The 16,402-nt window shown below is 42.8% G+C and overlaps 2 protein-coding genes across 2 annotated transcripts in view; both read left to right on the top strand.

Moving 5' to 3' along the window:
- The window catches only part of PRDX1 (peroxiredoxin 1), a 116,305-nt gene that overhangs the window by 6,970 nt on the left and 92,933 nt on the right, over positions 1-16,402 (top strand). The gene's annotated exons all lie outside the window — the stretch shown is intronic.
- IPP (intracisternal A particle-promoted polypeptide) lies at positions 9,628-15,622 on the top strand. The gene is made up of 8 exons (XM_068406712.1): positions 9,628-9,957; positions 10,080-10,511; positions 10,812-10,967; positions 11,708-11,875; positions 12,684-12,821; positions 13,146-13,268; positions 13,960-14,180; positions 15,118-15,622. Exons 1-8 carry the CDS (start codon positions 9,669-9,671, stop codon positions 15,340-15,342), a joined length of 1,752 nt encoding a protein of 583 aa, XP_068262813.1. The 5' UTR covers positions 9,628-9,668; the 3' UTR covers positions 15,343-15,622.

Below are 16,402 nucleotides of genomic sequence, written 5' to 3'. Positions count from 1 at the left end.
AGAAGGATTTAATTTGGAGGGTCAGACGATCCAATTGTGAAAATCTGCATCATCTCAGTGCTTGCTATGGAGATCCTACAGCACTTAAGGATCTGACCCACAGTTAAAACAATGACTTGGCACATCCTGTTAAATTAGGAGAATCTTAAAAATCCAGCACACTTTCTCCACTGGACTGTTTATTTATTCGAATGGTTTCACACAGCTGCAATAGTAATGCTAGACCCATTAGGTCATGCTCTGCTTCCAACCAGCTTCTCAGTATATTTAACAATGGACTAATTCTTACCAGCACTGAATGGTTTTTAGAATGATATTTTGCCACATCTGTATCTTGTGCTAACTCAATTTGTCAATTCTACTGTTTGAAAAGAAAGAACAAGAATCTGGTCTTCTGTAAAGTTCTGACAGTACTTTTTCCCCTATTTCACTAACACTGTTCTGTCCTGTCCTTCTTTATTGCACCTGTATCAGAGGAGAAATTTTCCTGCTTTTTATTTTGCTTTGCTCAGAATTCAAGAATTAATTATCCCCTCTCACTGCCATAACACCAACTTTTTCTTTATCACCACGGCCAAAGATTTTCTTCATGTTCTTTGTTAAGGATAGCACAATTGTTTCTGCCTGTCTCTCTGCTCTTTTTCTTCCCATTCCACTTTATTATCTTCGCTCTGGCTAAATTACTCATGAAACCACTCTCAACAAACAATTCTTCCAGGCTTAGTTTCAGGATGACCCATGAGACTGGTTATTGCATGATCTTGAACAGCACTGGATCCTACAGCAGCTGAGGGACCAAGACCATTTAGCTCCTATTCATAACTTTCCCACTGAGTCATGATGTACCCTAAGCAAACCTTTTAATTCTTTTGTGACCCCAATAATTTTGCAGAGCTACCATATTTCCCCTAGGTCATCTCTTTTCTAAGCCAAAAAGTCAAGAACTACTCAGTTGTCCCTAACATAGAAATTGTCTCATACCTCTTGGTCATTCTTTCATTGATCCAGATATGTTTTATTCAAATACAAGTTATTCATCCAGAAAGACTTTCAGTCTTCATTTAAAACTCCAAATAATGGAGAATTGTCCAATGCACCTGATAATTTGTTTCCTCAGTGTTAAAGATTATCCCTAATTTAACATTTGTTGTTTCAGCTTTCAGCCATCGGTTTTGGCTAAAGCCCACTGTATTAAAGAGTTCTTCGGTATTCAGCATTGCTTTTCTGCTCAGCAACATATACACTGGATCAAATTGCTTCTTAGCAATTAGATCTATCTTAGCTGTATTTAGTTTAGATATGTCACTATAAGACATTCCCTCTCTCCTTAAATCATATTTACGGTTCTTCTCTGTACCTTCTCCAGTCATGAATATCCTTCCTAAATTGTACAAATCAAAGCCATACTCCAAGGCAGTGTTAAGGCTGACCTACAGAGAGAGCACCATGTCCCTGCCTCTCTATACACTTCTCCCTAATTGCACTGCCCGTGTCTACAAGAGCATCGTTCTGATTATTTGCATGCCTCCAGTGTCCATGTGCTATGATTCCTCATTTTTCTTGGTGTTACTCTTTTCCACTAAACAGCTCCCTGGTCCCAGAGGTGTGAACTGTAATGTTAGCTCTTAGGCTCATTGCTTTGAACTTGGTTGTATTACAAAACCTTCCTGTGAACAGACCAGCCTCCTAAGCCACTGTTTGGTCTGTCTAGCTGCTTTATACTCACAGTAATTTACCCCTTAGACAATCCCCGTGTCACTCAGAAATGCCCCCAGTGGTGATTTTACATTTACAAAAAGGCTAGGATAACTCAGATAAAGCAAAATTAAAAATAACACAAACCACTAAAAATCAGACTACAACAATATACCGTGAAGGTGAACCAGGGAATAGCAAGATCCAAGTTACTGATGATTTCAGACATCCCCAGCTAATGCTGACCTGATTTGGTAAGTGCCTGCTACGCATCACAGCTCAAAAGCACGTGCCCTGCTTCGGGACCCACGCTGGCCCAGACAACTGAAATGTCTCTGTATTTAGCGACACTAGACTCAACTAAGATCTTTATCAAAATGTCACAATGGTAGATCAAACGCTTTGTGAAATATGTTGTGAAATATGTTCCTACACTAATCTGTAGGAAACAGACTTACAACTTTTATCAAGAAATTAAATTGGATTTATCAACAAGACAGTGTTGATAAAAATAAAAATTATTGCCAATTATTGACTTGTTTACTACCTGGCTAAGTATCAGCTTTTGTACTGTGCTATGGGACTGGTGTCACGTTAACCACAACACAGATAGCTGGGTCATCCTGCTTGCTCTGCTTATTTAATTTTCTTTCCTTAAACACTGGCACAATACTAGGAGTCTTCTGAAATTTCACTGAAATGCCAGGAGTTTTTACAAATGAGCTCTCTCTTGACAGTTCTGTTAGAGCTCTTTAGTATAGGTTATCTGAGCCTGATGCTTTAAAATTATTAGTTACTTATGATGATGAACCTCATCTTTAATTACTTGCAGATTGAAAAGGATTTCATCATCCATCTGTAATACAAATATTTTATCCTGCGTGTATTTCAATACTAAGCATCATTAACAAAACATGCCGAGTGTATCTTTGTGCCATTGCACAAGATGATTGTTCAATTGTTTTCACCTTCAGTTTAGTTGTGCCAGCCACAATTTCCTGTAGTATCTTTAGAGTCCTCACTCTATTTTTATAGTTCCTAATTTTCCGTGGATATTGATTGCAATATAGCTTCCTTTTTAAAAAACAATAAGCATCAGTAATGGTGACATTTTCAACTTCTGTTGCATTTTTCATGTGCAGGTTTCACTCAGAGAATTTTATAAATATTCATTAATCTTCAAAATATACCTGAGAGGAAAATAAGTAGTGAGAAGCAAACTGAGTCAGCAGGAGAGAGTCAGAAGGAAACTTATCTGATCATTGCAAGTATTGCAGAACTAGGACTAGCACGGACAAGTTCTGTTTCAGAACCTTATTTCACACTGCAAATGGAGTTGTGCTTTGTAAGGTAATCCTTGGACAAAAGTTATTACGCAAAAATTATAAAAGAGATTTTATGGAATAAAATATTGCAAAAACCTGAGCATCCAAAAAATAGAACAAGTTATTAAACAATGCATTTCCATGCACATTGAAGGATAATGAAATTATTAAAATAAAAATTTTTAGATTATTTTTAAAAAATAATGTCAAACCAGGCCAATGTCCCTTGCTGAGAGACAACCAGCCTGCAGAAACAGGGAAAGCTGTAGATGAGATATGGCTTCTTAAGGGTTTTGAACATTTGATGTGACATTCTGATAAGCAAACTGAGAAAACCAAAGGGCAAACAAAATCACCATAACATGGGTGCACAACTGGTTAAAAAATATATTAAAATATTGCTATGAGTACGTTGTCATTAAAATCGGACAGGTCTTCTGTTAGGAATCCCAAAGACTCTGTTCTGATTCTGGTCCACATTTTTGTTTACTCAGACAATAAGTAGAGATTTTGCAAGCACTTTAAAGGACAAGATTAGAATAGAAATGATCTTTCTAACCACAGAACTAGTCCAAGACCCCAAAGGTGAAATTCTAAAAAGGGAGATGAAGAATGCTTGCACTGAGGAAAGGTAAATCAAAGAAAAAATTCATCCCAGGAAATACATGGCAAGGGAACAGCAGAGCAGCCAAGGAGCTGGGATGCGTAGCAGCAACCTGTGCCATTTACAGTTGAAATGTTACTCTGTGGAAGTTTTAATCTTTTAAGGCTTCAGTATACGTGGAGCCCTGGATGTTCTGACTCACAAAGCAAGCAGATGCAGGACCTGCAGACATCCTACTAACAGTTACTCACGGAGATCGTGACGTATCTCACATTCCACAGAGGCACTGCTTCTGGAATGACCCCACTGCACACACAGGCTGTGGAATGTGGTGAGTATCAGGCAAAGTTTAACTCTATCCATCTTCTCAATGAAATCAGCTCACAAGCTCTGTCAACGCAAATGCAATACCATCTAGGAGAGCAAATGTGCTCCTGGTATATATCTCATGACTATATAAAATAAAGGGAATAAAATTAGCTGAATTTATGCACATTTTCTGGTTATTTTCCTTCCTCTTTTCTGTTCAAAAGGCTTGCATAACTTGGAGTTATTTAAAAAAATGCCACATGCTCTAGACAGCTCATGGGTCTGTTGTATGTTTACTCTACTTTATTATCCAAGGGAACACAGTGATTTAGACAAGAAGAGTTAAGTAAAGAGTCTGAAAAGCATTAGGATTTGGATTACAATTTGAAACATTGCCAGACTTTACTAATAGCAAGACTAAAAGTCCCACATGCCTGAAGACTGATAATTCTCAAGCACAACTAATTTTTCCTTTTGGCAAAAAAAAGACCTGCACCCTTGATAAAGTCACCTTAGCGAGCAGGTCTAATTCAGTGTGAAGCTGCAGGACAACTCTAGACAACAGTGAAAAAAGAGCCAAGCTATGAAATCAATCATCTACTTCAGATAAGTATGAAGACACAGTAAGGATCAGACCCCAACAATCTGGCAGCTTTCCACATCTCCAAGAAAAAGTTGCAGCAATCCCCTACTACTGAGATTTAACTTCTCAGAAAAATGAGGGGGGAAACTCTCTCTGCTGCACAGTTTTGCTTCCCTTTAGCTACTAAGATCATATGTCTCCTGCCTCTGTTTTGATCACCAACTGCTATCCGAGTCTTAGGATTCTTTTGGCCTCCTTCCTTGGAAATGCAGTGAGCTCTCTGAGGAGTTTGCCTTGGTTCCCCTCTCAGACAGCTGTGATTAATTCAATGTTCAAGCTCTTGAGTTAATTCTCTCATTAGATCACTTTCCTTCTTCATGGAATAATTATTCCCACAGGAGATATGAGAAAGACTAAAACAATATTGTGCTAGTATCTGACACACTGCATCCAGGATGTTTACTTTAAATCAGATTGCCTGGAATGGCTCCAGATCTGTGGCTTAAACATAAGAATCTTCTAACTGGTGGGGAACTGTAGCCACGAATGTTGCACAACATTCCCAGTTTCACTGGAATTCCTCCAAACTTCCTGCTAGGTATGTGTACCCAGAACATGAACCTCTCCACACAAGTAGGTCAGATGACACAGACCTTTTGTTGCTAGGGCATACTTTAGGACTGAAAAAGTTTTTTCCTTTTTTTATTACTTTTTATCATATACCAATCACCTTTCTACCCAACACTATTGTGCAGGTGAAGCCTGGAGCACACAGCAGTGAAATATTGCCAATGCTCCTGAAACCACAAGCCATTATCTGTGCATTACTCACTGGGAATGTCACATTCGCTCTGGAGGCTCTTGCAGCTCAGACATGCTCCCCACTTTCGCTGCCTGCCAAATGGCTCCCTGGGGTTACAGCTGGCCATCCGAGGGCATCACCCTGCTCAGCTGGACTCTAGCACAGCCTGCTCCTCAGTACCTTTGGTGCAATGTGGATACCTGGAAGGGTGACTCAATACCCAGTTCAAGAATGCTAAACTTGTCTGGACTGACAACTCTCATATCAGACAGTTACCTTAATGTCACCTTTACCTGAAGCCATATTACAGTGAAAGTGATAAAAATACTTAATTACAAATTCCAAAATAGACAAAAGAGTTCACAAAAGCTTCTAAAGATAAAGAGGAGAAACACTCAGTATGGCATTTCAATGAGCTTTACAGTTTCCCTAGCCATTAACAGCTCAACTGACAAACGGACAGAGCCATCACCATCTTGCCCTATATTCTGGGGCTGCCTGTGCAGAAAGACCAGCTTTGGGGATCCCTCTTGCTCTCCATCTTTGGGTCAATTCCAGTTCAGACCTCTACCCTACACACACACACAGAGCCATCAAGATTTATTAACCCTCATAGGAATGAAGCCAATAGCTCTTGGGCCTGGCCCAAACCTGACAAGAAAGAGTGTTCTCATGCCTGACTTAAGTCTGGAAAATCTGTTATCTCACTGTGAAGCACAATGCCTTTACGCTCTGAGATGGGAAACACTCAGACCCTGAAGGGAAGCTTCTTCATCCACTGAAGTTTATGTATCACATAAAAATGTAACCTGACAACACGTTTATGCAGGTATCTAATTAGAATCCAGTGCCAGTAGCTCATTAGAGGCTTTTGACTGAGTAGACAACATGATAACCAGTCCCATTGGGGTGATAATGGGTTAACCACCATGGTCTGAGAAATAGTTTGAAAGCACCCTGGAAGCCTCTTCTGTCCTCCATGTTGCATGAGTGTGAACTCCAGCAGCCTCTCTCACCTTACCCCTACAAGGGGCTGCAAGCTGATGATGCAGCACATAACACCACCACTCCACTAAACTGTGCATCAACAGAGACTGCTGATCTGCATCATTGCCTTGGGCATGCAATGGCAGCCAGAGTATACAGAACACCTGGGCAAACGCAGACCTTAACAGAGAGAAGGTGTCTTAGAAGTGTAAGAGATGTACCTTAGGGCACTACAGATATTTCTAGTCCTCCTAAACTCTTGGTGGCTCTGTACTTCTGCAATTTTGGCTTTCCTAGGAGAAGTTTGAGTTCAAGTCCTCATGAAACTTAGGGAAGTGGAGCAAAAATGGTTGTATCCTATGAAGGTTTTGTGACCTGGACACCAAAACACAAAGTAAGCTCCTTTCCATTTTGGTGAGGCTGTCCAACACTTCTCATCTCATAGGTCAAGTGCATGAAAATACAAGTAATGACTACAGTGGGTAATTAGTAATTAAAACAGCAACTGACTGTACCACTGAAAGATTATAGCAGATGCCTCAGCACAGAGGACAAAGTACAGAGACGCAGTGCAGTTTGGAACGGGAAGTGAAGATTTCACACCCATTGAAACTGGGGGAGGAATTTGACCTGGCACATTCTGGTTGACTTTCATGGAAAGTGGCTCCCTACCACAAAACACCCCACGGAGTTTGTCGTACCTACAAATAGTCAAGGCCTGACTTTCATGTCTCCTCTGCAAGAGAGAATTTTAGCAGCCAAGCATGGTAAGGATACTGCTTGAATAGTAAGCCAAAACAATCCCCAGAGATATAGGTATAATGGACAGACTAGAGGCAGAAAGGCAAAACTGCACTTTCAAGTCAAGTATTTTTCTTTTAGTTTATTGGAGACTAAAAGCCCTCCATCTTCACGGAGTTCAGGAAGAAAAAAAAAAAACACCTTAGATCTAACAAAGATCTTCCTGTAACACAGAACTACAACACCCACACATGCAACACCTTTCAAATATATCATCCTGTAGAAACAGCACCATCTGCAGGACTTGAGAGAGGGAGCACAGACACCTTACTCAGCAGAACATCTTCCAGGCATCTGGAAAGCTTTTCCTGAGAAACCTTCAGCCAGGGAAATCTGAGCAGCCATGGGCCTCTGTGGTATAGCACAGGGAGGACTGCAATGCTTTATGGCTCTCTGGCAGAACACAGGGGTTTTTTTCAAGAGAAAGCCTGAATAGTTTATTTGTGAGATTCTTCTCATTGAGGGGTTTTAGTACAGTGACAGCAGCATTTCTGTGCAGGCATGAGCAGTGGGACACGTTGAGGAGCACAGGACATGCCTTTTTTGCCCCCTGTCCTACATATCAGTCAGCACTCAGATGGCTTATTGGCAAATATCCTGTTAGGAGCCTACTATATAAAAATTTAAGACATTTTTAGTTACTTCACTGCAATGACTTGTCCTTCTTGGTGTTAATCAAAAGGCTCCTCATTACGGTGCGATTTCACACTGTCAAATGTACTTTCAGACTTAGTCCTGAAAATCTACAGCTTGTTTTGGGAGATGCACAATAGTATATGGGAGCATTAGCTCCGTCTGGTAAAGATGCTGTGTGGTTACGGAAGAAACGTGCTGAAGCAGTGCCCTCTCCTGGAGGCAGAACCATTCAACCACATTAATACAGGACAGGACAGGCCTTCGGGGCAAAATTAGCAGTCTCAGCAACGCTATTTTCTGTCTGTAAATTTGGCGCTCTGGTGTGAAATCCTAGTACTGGCCAAGTGTCTAACAGCTGACATCAGCCAGCGACTGAGCCACTGGCATTTAGGAGAATTCTAAGCCTTTTACTCACAGGCCACTTCCGATGAATAAAATGTCAGTGCAAGAGGGGTCTGGTTTCTTTTACTGATTCATCAATGAAAGAAAAATCTCAACGCATTTATTAGCCTAGCTTAAAATTTAGACTGAGTTATATCAGCATGCATCCAACTGTGTGTGCTTGCAGAAACCTTATTTTTCTATCTAGATCTATATTTTCTATGGGTATTTTTTTAAGACCAGCTTGAAAGGTAATTTTACCTTTCAAATGCTGATGAATGGAGAAACCAACAGTCCCCAGAGAGTATCACGATTTTGATTCCTTCTAGAAGCACATTTAAAAGTTATTACAATGAAACACAGAATCATGAGAAAAGCCTGAGGGGCCATGACCATTGTAACTGTAAGCAGACATGTTTTTCTTTCCCAGTCTCACAGTAAATAGACATGGAAGCATTCCAGGAGGCTCTCTGATTGCTTTTTGCTTTGGCTGCATGTCATGTTGCTGGAACAGTTGTGGAAAACTCAGGAGGGATACTTCTTTCAGTATCAGTGCCAGCTCTGCCAGACCCAGTGACCATGTGCGTGTAACTCAATATGTGATACTCATCCCTCGGTCAGTGCTCAGGCACGCAGTGACTCAGTGAATTATACAGACTAAGACAGAAGCATGCTCTGCCTCAGGATCAGTGCTGACCACAGTGGCTCCGACGGTACTGCTACAGGGCGCTGCGATGAAACATCGGCACTGGAATGAAGAGGAAGGCCCAAACATGGCATGACACTATAGAGAAGGGGGGTGCGTGGGCCGGCTCTGCCTCGGGTCAGTGCTGGCTCTGATGTCACCATCCTGAGCTAAGGACAGGCAGTTCCCGCTGCCTCCCATCTCTGGGGTTCCCCCAGGCAGATGGTAGCTGTGGTTTCTCCCCAACACTGCCATGTTTCTCTCTCACAAGCACAGATTAAGGTGGCTGGGAATCCAGTTTGCAAAGGCATGCCTGAGAGGAATATAACTGAGGGACAGAGATTGTGAAGGCAGTGAATAAGATGACGGTACACAGGCCGTTCACCAGTTACCTCAGCACCAGGCACAGTGAGCCAACCCAGCAGGGGACCAGCTTGAACCACAGTCAGGAAAGCTCCTCACAGAGCAGGCAGCGAGCTCATGGTGCGGTGGCCAGAGGTACGATTGGGGGTGAACAGGCTCCACAGGGCCAAGTGACCAGGCAAGCACATAGACAAAGGATCAGACAGACATACCACGACCGGGGCAGATCCACCTCCTACGCCCGCTGAGGGAGAAGGGTGCTGGGCACACAGGACACCTCAGCAGGGCCTCTTTGACGAAGCCCGCCGTCGCCGCGTGCACCCGCCTCAGCGGGGCGACCGCGCGCCCAGCTATCGGCCTGCCTCCCCACCGCGCATGCGCCACGGGCGGCCCGGACTGGGCGCCGCGGGCGCCGGTGCGCATGCGCCAGCACTGCCCCTCAGGGCGGGAGGGGAACGGGGCGCGGGGGGGACGGTGCCGCCATCTGAGGGAGCGCCATGGCGTGCGCTGCGGCCGCCAAGAACAGCGGGAGCGCCTTCTCCGACCAGCACGCCCGCCTCCTCCTGGCCCAGATCAACCGGCTGCGGGCCGAGCAGAGCTTCTGCGACGTGCTGCTGGAGGTGGGCCCGGAGACGTTTGCCGTGCACCGCCTGGTGCTGGCGGCCAGCAGCCCCTACTTCGCGGCACTCTTCGCGAGCGGCATGAAGGAGTCCGGCCGGGATGTGGTGCGGATCGCGGGCGTCGAGGCGGACACCTTCCACACGCTCCTCGACTTCATCTACACAGGTAACGGCCGACGGGGGGGCGGCCGGGCCGGGGGGGCGGTTGCCCGGCGGCCGGGCCGGGATGGTGGTTGCCCGACGGCCGCATCCTGGAGCAGGGCCCCGCTGTGGTGTGCCTGCCCGCAGGGGTGCTGAGCATCGCGGAGCACAACGTCCAGGAGCTCATCGTCGCCGCCGACATGCTGCAGCTCACCGAGGTGGTGGAACTCTGCTGCGAGTTCCTGAAGGGGCACATCGACCCGCTGAACTGCGTCGGCCTCTTGCAGTTCTCCGAGCAGATCGCCTGTCACGACCTGATGGAGTTCGCCGAGAGCTACATCCACGCGCACTTCCTGGAGGTGCAGGGCGGGGAGGAGTTCCTGGCGCTGACCAAGGAGCAGCTGATTAAGATCTTGCGAAGTGAGGACCTGAGCATCGAGGACGAGTATCAGGTTTTCATAGCGGCGATGCAATGGATTTTGAAGGATGTGGGGAAAAGAAAGAAATACGTCGTAGAAGTACTGGAGCCTGTTCGATTCCCGCTGCTACGAGCCCAAAAGCTGCTAAAATACATAGAAAGTAAGTGACAGAAGGGAAGAAACAATATCAGATGTTTGGATTTGAGCAAACGATGTGTCATTTAGTTACTGGATTTTGGTGGACTTTTTAAAGTTAATAGTGTGATGATTGAAAAGATTTACTTTATACAAACGTTATATTTTTTAACAAATAAGTACAGGTTACTTTAAAAACATGCTTTTGAAAAAGCCTTATAAAAGTAGGCAGTCTGTTTTAGGAGAAGCTAGTAACTTCTACAACTGGGTTACTTATTGTCTGTAATTTTTCACTATGCCTTTTTTATCTGCTTTTTTCCACAAGGTATTCCAGATTTCAGCCTTCGGGTGGCCCTGCAAACTCTGTTGAAAGAATATTGTGAAGTCTGTAAATCTCCCAAAGAGAACAAGGTCAGCAGTTTTCTGCAAGCTTCTAAAGGTCAACCCCGGAGGAAAGCCAGGAAGTACCTTTATGCAGTAGGTTAGAATGTGGCTGTTTGAACCTTGTAAAACAAATGATGAAGTAGTAACTGATATTACAGTACTAAGGAGGTGCTGGATTTATTTTTTAATCAAAAGATATAAAAATAGCAAAATATTTCAGCTGGCTGAGTTACCATGTTAGCTGCTTTCTGTTTAGAATTGCACAGAGGGGCAGCATTCACATTTCATGTCATTATGAAATGGCATTCAAAGCCTAGATTTGCCTTTTAGAAATTATTTGCCTTGGGTGTAAATCTGCAAATCAGCAGAGGATTTGCCCAGGGTTCACTGTTGGAATGGTGTATGCAAATTCCCTCTGCTCCTTGTTCTTCTGAAGGCTGACGTTTTCTCTGTCCAGAATATTCTGGTTCATGTGGTGGGGTGCTTGAAATTGCTAGTTTTCAGCAAAGCTGCAGCTTTGTATTGGAAGGGAATGTTCTTGTTTCACCCTTTGGGAAGTAACACTGACTTAAGATAGCAAAGGCCATTGGCCGGTCTCTGTGTTTTACTAAGAACACACATGGTAATATTTGTAGTGTTGTGGTGAAGTGGTCAGCTCAGGCACAAGTTACATGATCCTCAAGGTAATCATTCTTCCATGTGTGCTGGAGAAATAATGCTACTTTGAAAAGTCCAATTCCTACTAAAAGCAGCTAATGGCTGTTACTGTCATTTTTGGTTTAGATATAGGAGCAGGAAGCTCTTACTCAGACATAATCCTTCCTACTTACTTTCTAGGTGGGTACACGCGACTGCAAGGAGGACGCTGGAGTGACAGTAGAAGCCTCAGCTGTGTGGAGCGATTTGACACCTTTAGCCACTACTGGACCACAGTGTCGTCTCTTTATGAGGCCCGGAGTGGGCTGGGTGTGGTTGTGATGGGAGGAATGATCTATGCCATTGGAGGTAACAGCTGAAACATGCTTTCTTTGTTACATGGGTACTCATGGATGGAGATTTTCTAGGTTTTTCTTTCTGCAAGTGGTTCTGAGGAACCCAACAGTAGATAAGACAACTTTTAGGTATAATAACAATTGAATTAGGGTTCCTTGGTTCTCTACCATCACTGTTCTGTGAATGCCCATTTGGGCTCCTATGTTGGCCATTTTTTACTAAGCTTCTCTTTCTTCATGGTATAGCAACTCACAGGTAAGCATGTGGACATGTGCAGATGTACTAAGAGGCGTTGGGTGTTCTGCAGACTTTGTGTACCACCACTAATAGCATTTATTTTCTCACTTGTAGTCTAGCAGAAGCCCACAGCATAAAAGGCAGTAGTACAGGATAGGCCACTTGTGGTCTGCCTACCTGGAAAGGCTTGTTATGTATGTTTGCACAGGAATGTGGCAGGAAGCTCTACCAGCCCATCATTAAAGAATGCATATATATACTGTTTTTGTCACCGCAGAACACGTTCTTTGGTCTTGAAAACCATGTCAGTTGTGCTGCCGAGTAAAAATTGTGTAGCACTGTGGTTGTTCACCCCTCTGATGTTTTCAGTAATGTTTCAGGGAACTGTTGATGAAAGCCGTTCCTAGTGGTGATTCAGTTCTGGGTAAAAGCGAAGCTTTTGCTACATTGGCCATTTGGCTGGCTAAAAAAAAGATCTTACATTAAAATGTTGTCAGTCCTGGAAGGAGTTGAAGAATGATTCTATATGTGCAGTGCAAAACATTGCATTTCCCCTGTCTCAGTTCTTGCTCTTATTATGCAGGTGAGAATGAGGCGATAATTTTTAACTGTACTGAATGTTATAATCCTGTTACTAAGCAGTGGACCACTGTGGCTTCCCTGAACCATGCTCGTTGTGGACTGGGAGTGTGCACGTGCTATGGTGCTATCTATGCTTTGGGTAAGTTTGGGGGTTTTTTTGTAGGTGAAGTTAATTTTAAAGGTGTTAATTCATGGAACTTGTAAATTGAGTTGATCTTAAATATTACATCCTGGTGTTGCAAATTTGCAAACTTAAGTTTTGAAAAACAGCTGTTTACATGAGTATTAGTGTATTAGTTCTTTGTGGGTTAGTTATTGTTCAGTTATAACTTATTTCCATTGTAGATTGCATGCTGGTTTCAGAATTAGTCTACCCTAGAACAGTGCACCATATGTCTAAAAGTGCAGCTAACACACAGCTTCATGCCATTAAATTCTTTCCTGTGTTTGCTGTTATTTGCAGGAGGTTGGGTTGGAGCAGAGATTGGTGACACCATTGAAAGATTCGATCCTGAAGAAAATAATTGGGACGTGGTGGGAAGTATGGCTGTGCCCCGTTACTACTTTGGGTGTTGTGAAATACAAGGTGAGTATTGTTAAGTTTGTATCTATAAACAGTTCCAAGGGCCATTGGATTTTGAAGCTTTATGTTTCAGTCACGAATTTTTACCTTTGTCTTGTACCATGCTGTCAGTTGCACATGCTTATGCCGCAGTTATTGTTCCTCTAGTACCATATTTTTAATTCTGCAGAACTCAAAAGACTAGAAAGTTCTCATTGTTCTAGAAAGTTCTGCCTTTTATCTCATGAAAACAGTTTTTACGTGGCTGCCAGTATGGTTATCCAGCTAGTCTTTTAACAGTTGATTGTCCTTCCTGATATTGCTTTTATTTACCTTCCTTATTTGGGTTTGTGTGTTCCTTTGTGACAATGTGAAAAGTTGCCACAGGTTATTTTAAGATGGACATGTCTGAAGACTCATCTAGAAATTTGCTTATCAAGTATTTGATCCAGGCCTGGTCAGCGGCTGCAGCCTTCTGAATTCTCTCCTCTGCTCTTGATTAAGTGTTGCTTTCATCAGAGCTTCTAGTGCTTGAGCTGCAAGTTACTCATTTGAAAGCTTTATGTATGCTACTGCTGGACAAATGGAGGATTTTTATGTGGCATTCTTAAGCCATCTTAATGTCAGGCTGAAACTTGTATTGTGACAAACATTTTCTGTCTTTCAAACCTTTGTATTAGGAAACCTAACAGAGGAGAAACTCTTGTTTCTACAGGTTTGATTTATGTTGTTGGTGGTATCAGCAGTGAAGGACTAGAACTACGTTCTGTTGACGTCTATGACCCAATATCTAAACGCTGGTCTGAGCTCCCTCCAATGGGCACCCAAAGAGCGTATCTTGGTGTGGCTGCTCTCAACGATTGTATCTATGCTGTGGGAGGCTGGAATGAATCTCAGGATGCACTTGCTACTGTAGAACGATACTCCTTTGAAGAGGTATGGTAGAGTCCCTTCTTTTCATAAATGTAGGTTGTATCCACTTTGTGTAAGATGCTGTAGAGGTAGCCTTCTTCCTTTCTTTAAAAAGAAAAAAGTTGGCAATTCCATTTCCTTTTCACTACTGACTGGTAATCTGAGTAAAACAAAGCGTTGGTGACCTCAGGGTCTGTCTGTCCTAACCAGTCTGTAGAATGTTGCTATCTGATCTAGTGGATTGTTTACAAAGATTGCATGCATGCTTTTGGGAAACTGAAAGCTAACCAATACTGATGATGCATAGATACACTGTAGTTTGGTAAATACTTGTTAGGGTTAAGATGGGGGGATAGATTCCCCCTCTGCAACTAGAGAGAAAAAACTCCCTGAAAAAGCGAGAGTTGCACTTTGTTGCAAAAGTTGAGGATCTTTCTTCTGCATCAAAATGTAGTGGTGTTTCGGCATGACTAGGAAAATCACTTTGAACATTTAAACTTTTGAATAAGGTGATAAATTATTCCTGACTGTTACTGCTCATGTTTCTATGATGCTCTTAAAACAGCAGCTGCTCTTAAAAGCAGAACATAATCCAGTGTGCCATTCTGTTTTGCTTTTGGAATTTAATCTAGTTTTCCTTATTTCCCACCTCAAACTGTGTTACCATTCTCTACTCTGGAGACAGACTGCATATTGCAGTGACTGAAGAAGGGGAGGGGTGTTGTGTAGACGGTATGTGATCTGCTCTTTAGGGACTAGCATGATTTGGACCACTTGTGAAAGTGTTGTCATTCCAGTCTTGATAATCCTCTTGATACTGTACACATACCATATTTGAGCCTGTGAAGTGTATGCATAGTGTTCTTTATTTAGGTTTCAGTCTTTAAGCTTTAAAAGTTACTTTTATCAGAATCGGGGCTTACCCTAAAACTATGTGTTGATTCTTTCACCTTCTCATTAGGAAAAGTGGGTTGAAGTTGCATCAATGAAGATGCGGAGAGCTGGTGTCTGTGTTGTGGCTGTGAATGGATTTCTTTATGCCTTGGGAGGCCGAGCTCCCAGTCATGATTTTGCTGCTCCAGTAACCTCTGACTCTGTTGAAGTTTATAACCCTCATATGGACAGTTGGACTGAAGTTGCCAACATGATCACAAGCCGCTGCGAAGGAGGCGTAGTTGTGCTGTAAAACACAAAGAAGAAAAATCATTCAAGGAATGAGTAGATCTGTCTCAGATTTCCGGTTTCGTTGGCCAGAAACCTCTTCTAACACAGGAGCCTCAGTAGAGACAGTGGAGAATTAGACCAGAGGGCTTTTCCTGAGTAAAAGGAAATATTACAACTCTTGCCCTTCAAAGTAAATTGGCTTATCCAATGTCTGTCTCAGGAAGTATTCTGTTAAGAGTACGAATGCCTCTTGTAACTGGATTAAGCTCAGTGAAATAAATGGCGAATTTACCCTGTAAAAATCTGAAGAAATCATTCCAGCACATTAGAGACATTAATCAGGTTGTTAACTCTCTACGGTGCACCAAAGCTAGCATCTTCAGCTGGCCTTACAATGTGGAAGGAGGCTACTATAGACAGCTAGGAGTTACCTGTAGATAAGAGCAGATGGGCCACTTGGTTAGCATTAATTGTCCTTTTCTGGAGGAAAACAAGCAAGGGAAGATAACATGGGGAAGACTTGGTACCTCTGCTTATGACCTTGATGCATTTGAGCCTCTTTTCTGCTACTGGACATGACGGGCATTAAATATGAATTGGATATTTACTTTCTGGCCACTCCAGTAATTTGGATGGTAAGTGGCTGAGAATTTCCTAGTCTGGAAGGTTATTCTCACCATTCTAATACTGTCATTCCATTTCAGCATAGGCTTTTCTTCTCAGTGGTATCATCAGTGATGACAGCAGAGCTTCTTTTTGTGTAAGCTCTAATGGATTTTAAATGGAAATACTATTCATTAGATTAGCTGTTCAGTTTAGGACTGCTCTTAGTATAGAAATATAGGGAAAGCCTTTTGCCCTTTTTTTTTCCCTCCACCCATAGTTAAACGTGTTTTTACCATGTGTGACACATACTGAGACCTGGCATTGGAATACATGCTATTCTACAAGGTACACACATTCATCTTTGCTACACCTTGTATCCTGCCTCTTCCAAATTTGGGCGGACGGAGCTTTTTGTGATAGAATCAGCTGCATTCAGCATTAAAGTGATGCTATTAGTGTGTTTTGTCTTAAGGAGT

This window comes from Nyctibius grandis, chromosome 8 (assembly GCF_013368605.1).
Source record: "Nyctibius grandis isolate bNycGra1 chromosome 8, bNycGra1.pri, whole genome shotgun sequence".
NCBI classification, from domain to species: Eukaryota; Metazoa; Chordata; class Aves; order Nyctibiiformes; family Nyctibiidae; genus Nyctibius; species Nyctibius grandis.
Note: the sequence above shows the minus strand (reverse complement) of the source record. Positions and strands in the feature narration are given on the sequence as shown.

Coding starts and splice junctions, on each gene's coding strand:
- IPP (XM_068406712.1), top strand. CDS start 9,669: ATGGCGTGCGCTGCGGCCGCCAAGAACAGCGGGAGCGCCTTCTCCGAC. Junction 9,958..10,079: donor CCTCGACTTCATCTACACAG/GTAACGGCCGAC, acceptor GCCTGCCCGCAG/GGGTGCTGAGCATCGCGGAG. Junction 12,822..13,145: donor TGGTGCTATCTATGCTTTGG/GTAAGTTTGGGG, acceptor TGTTATTTGCAG/GAGGTTGGGTTGGAGCAGAG.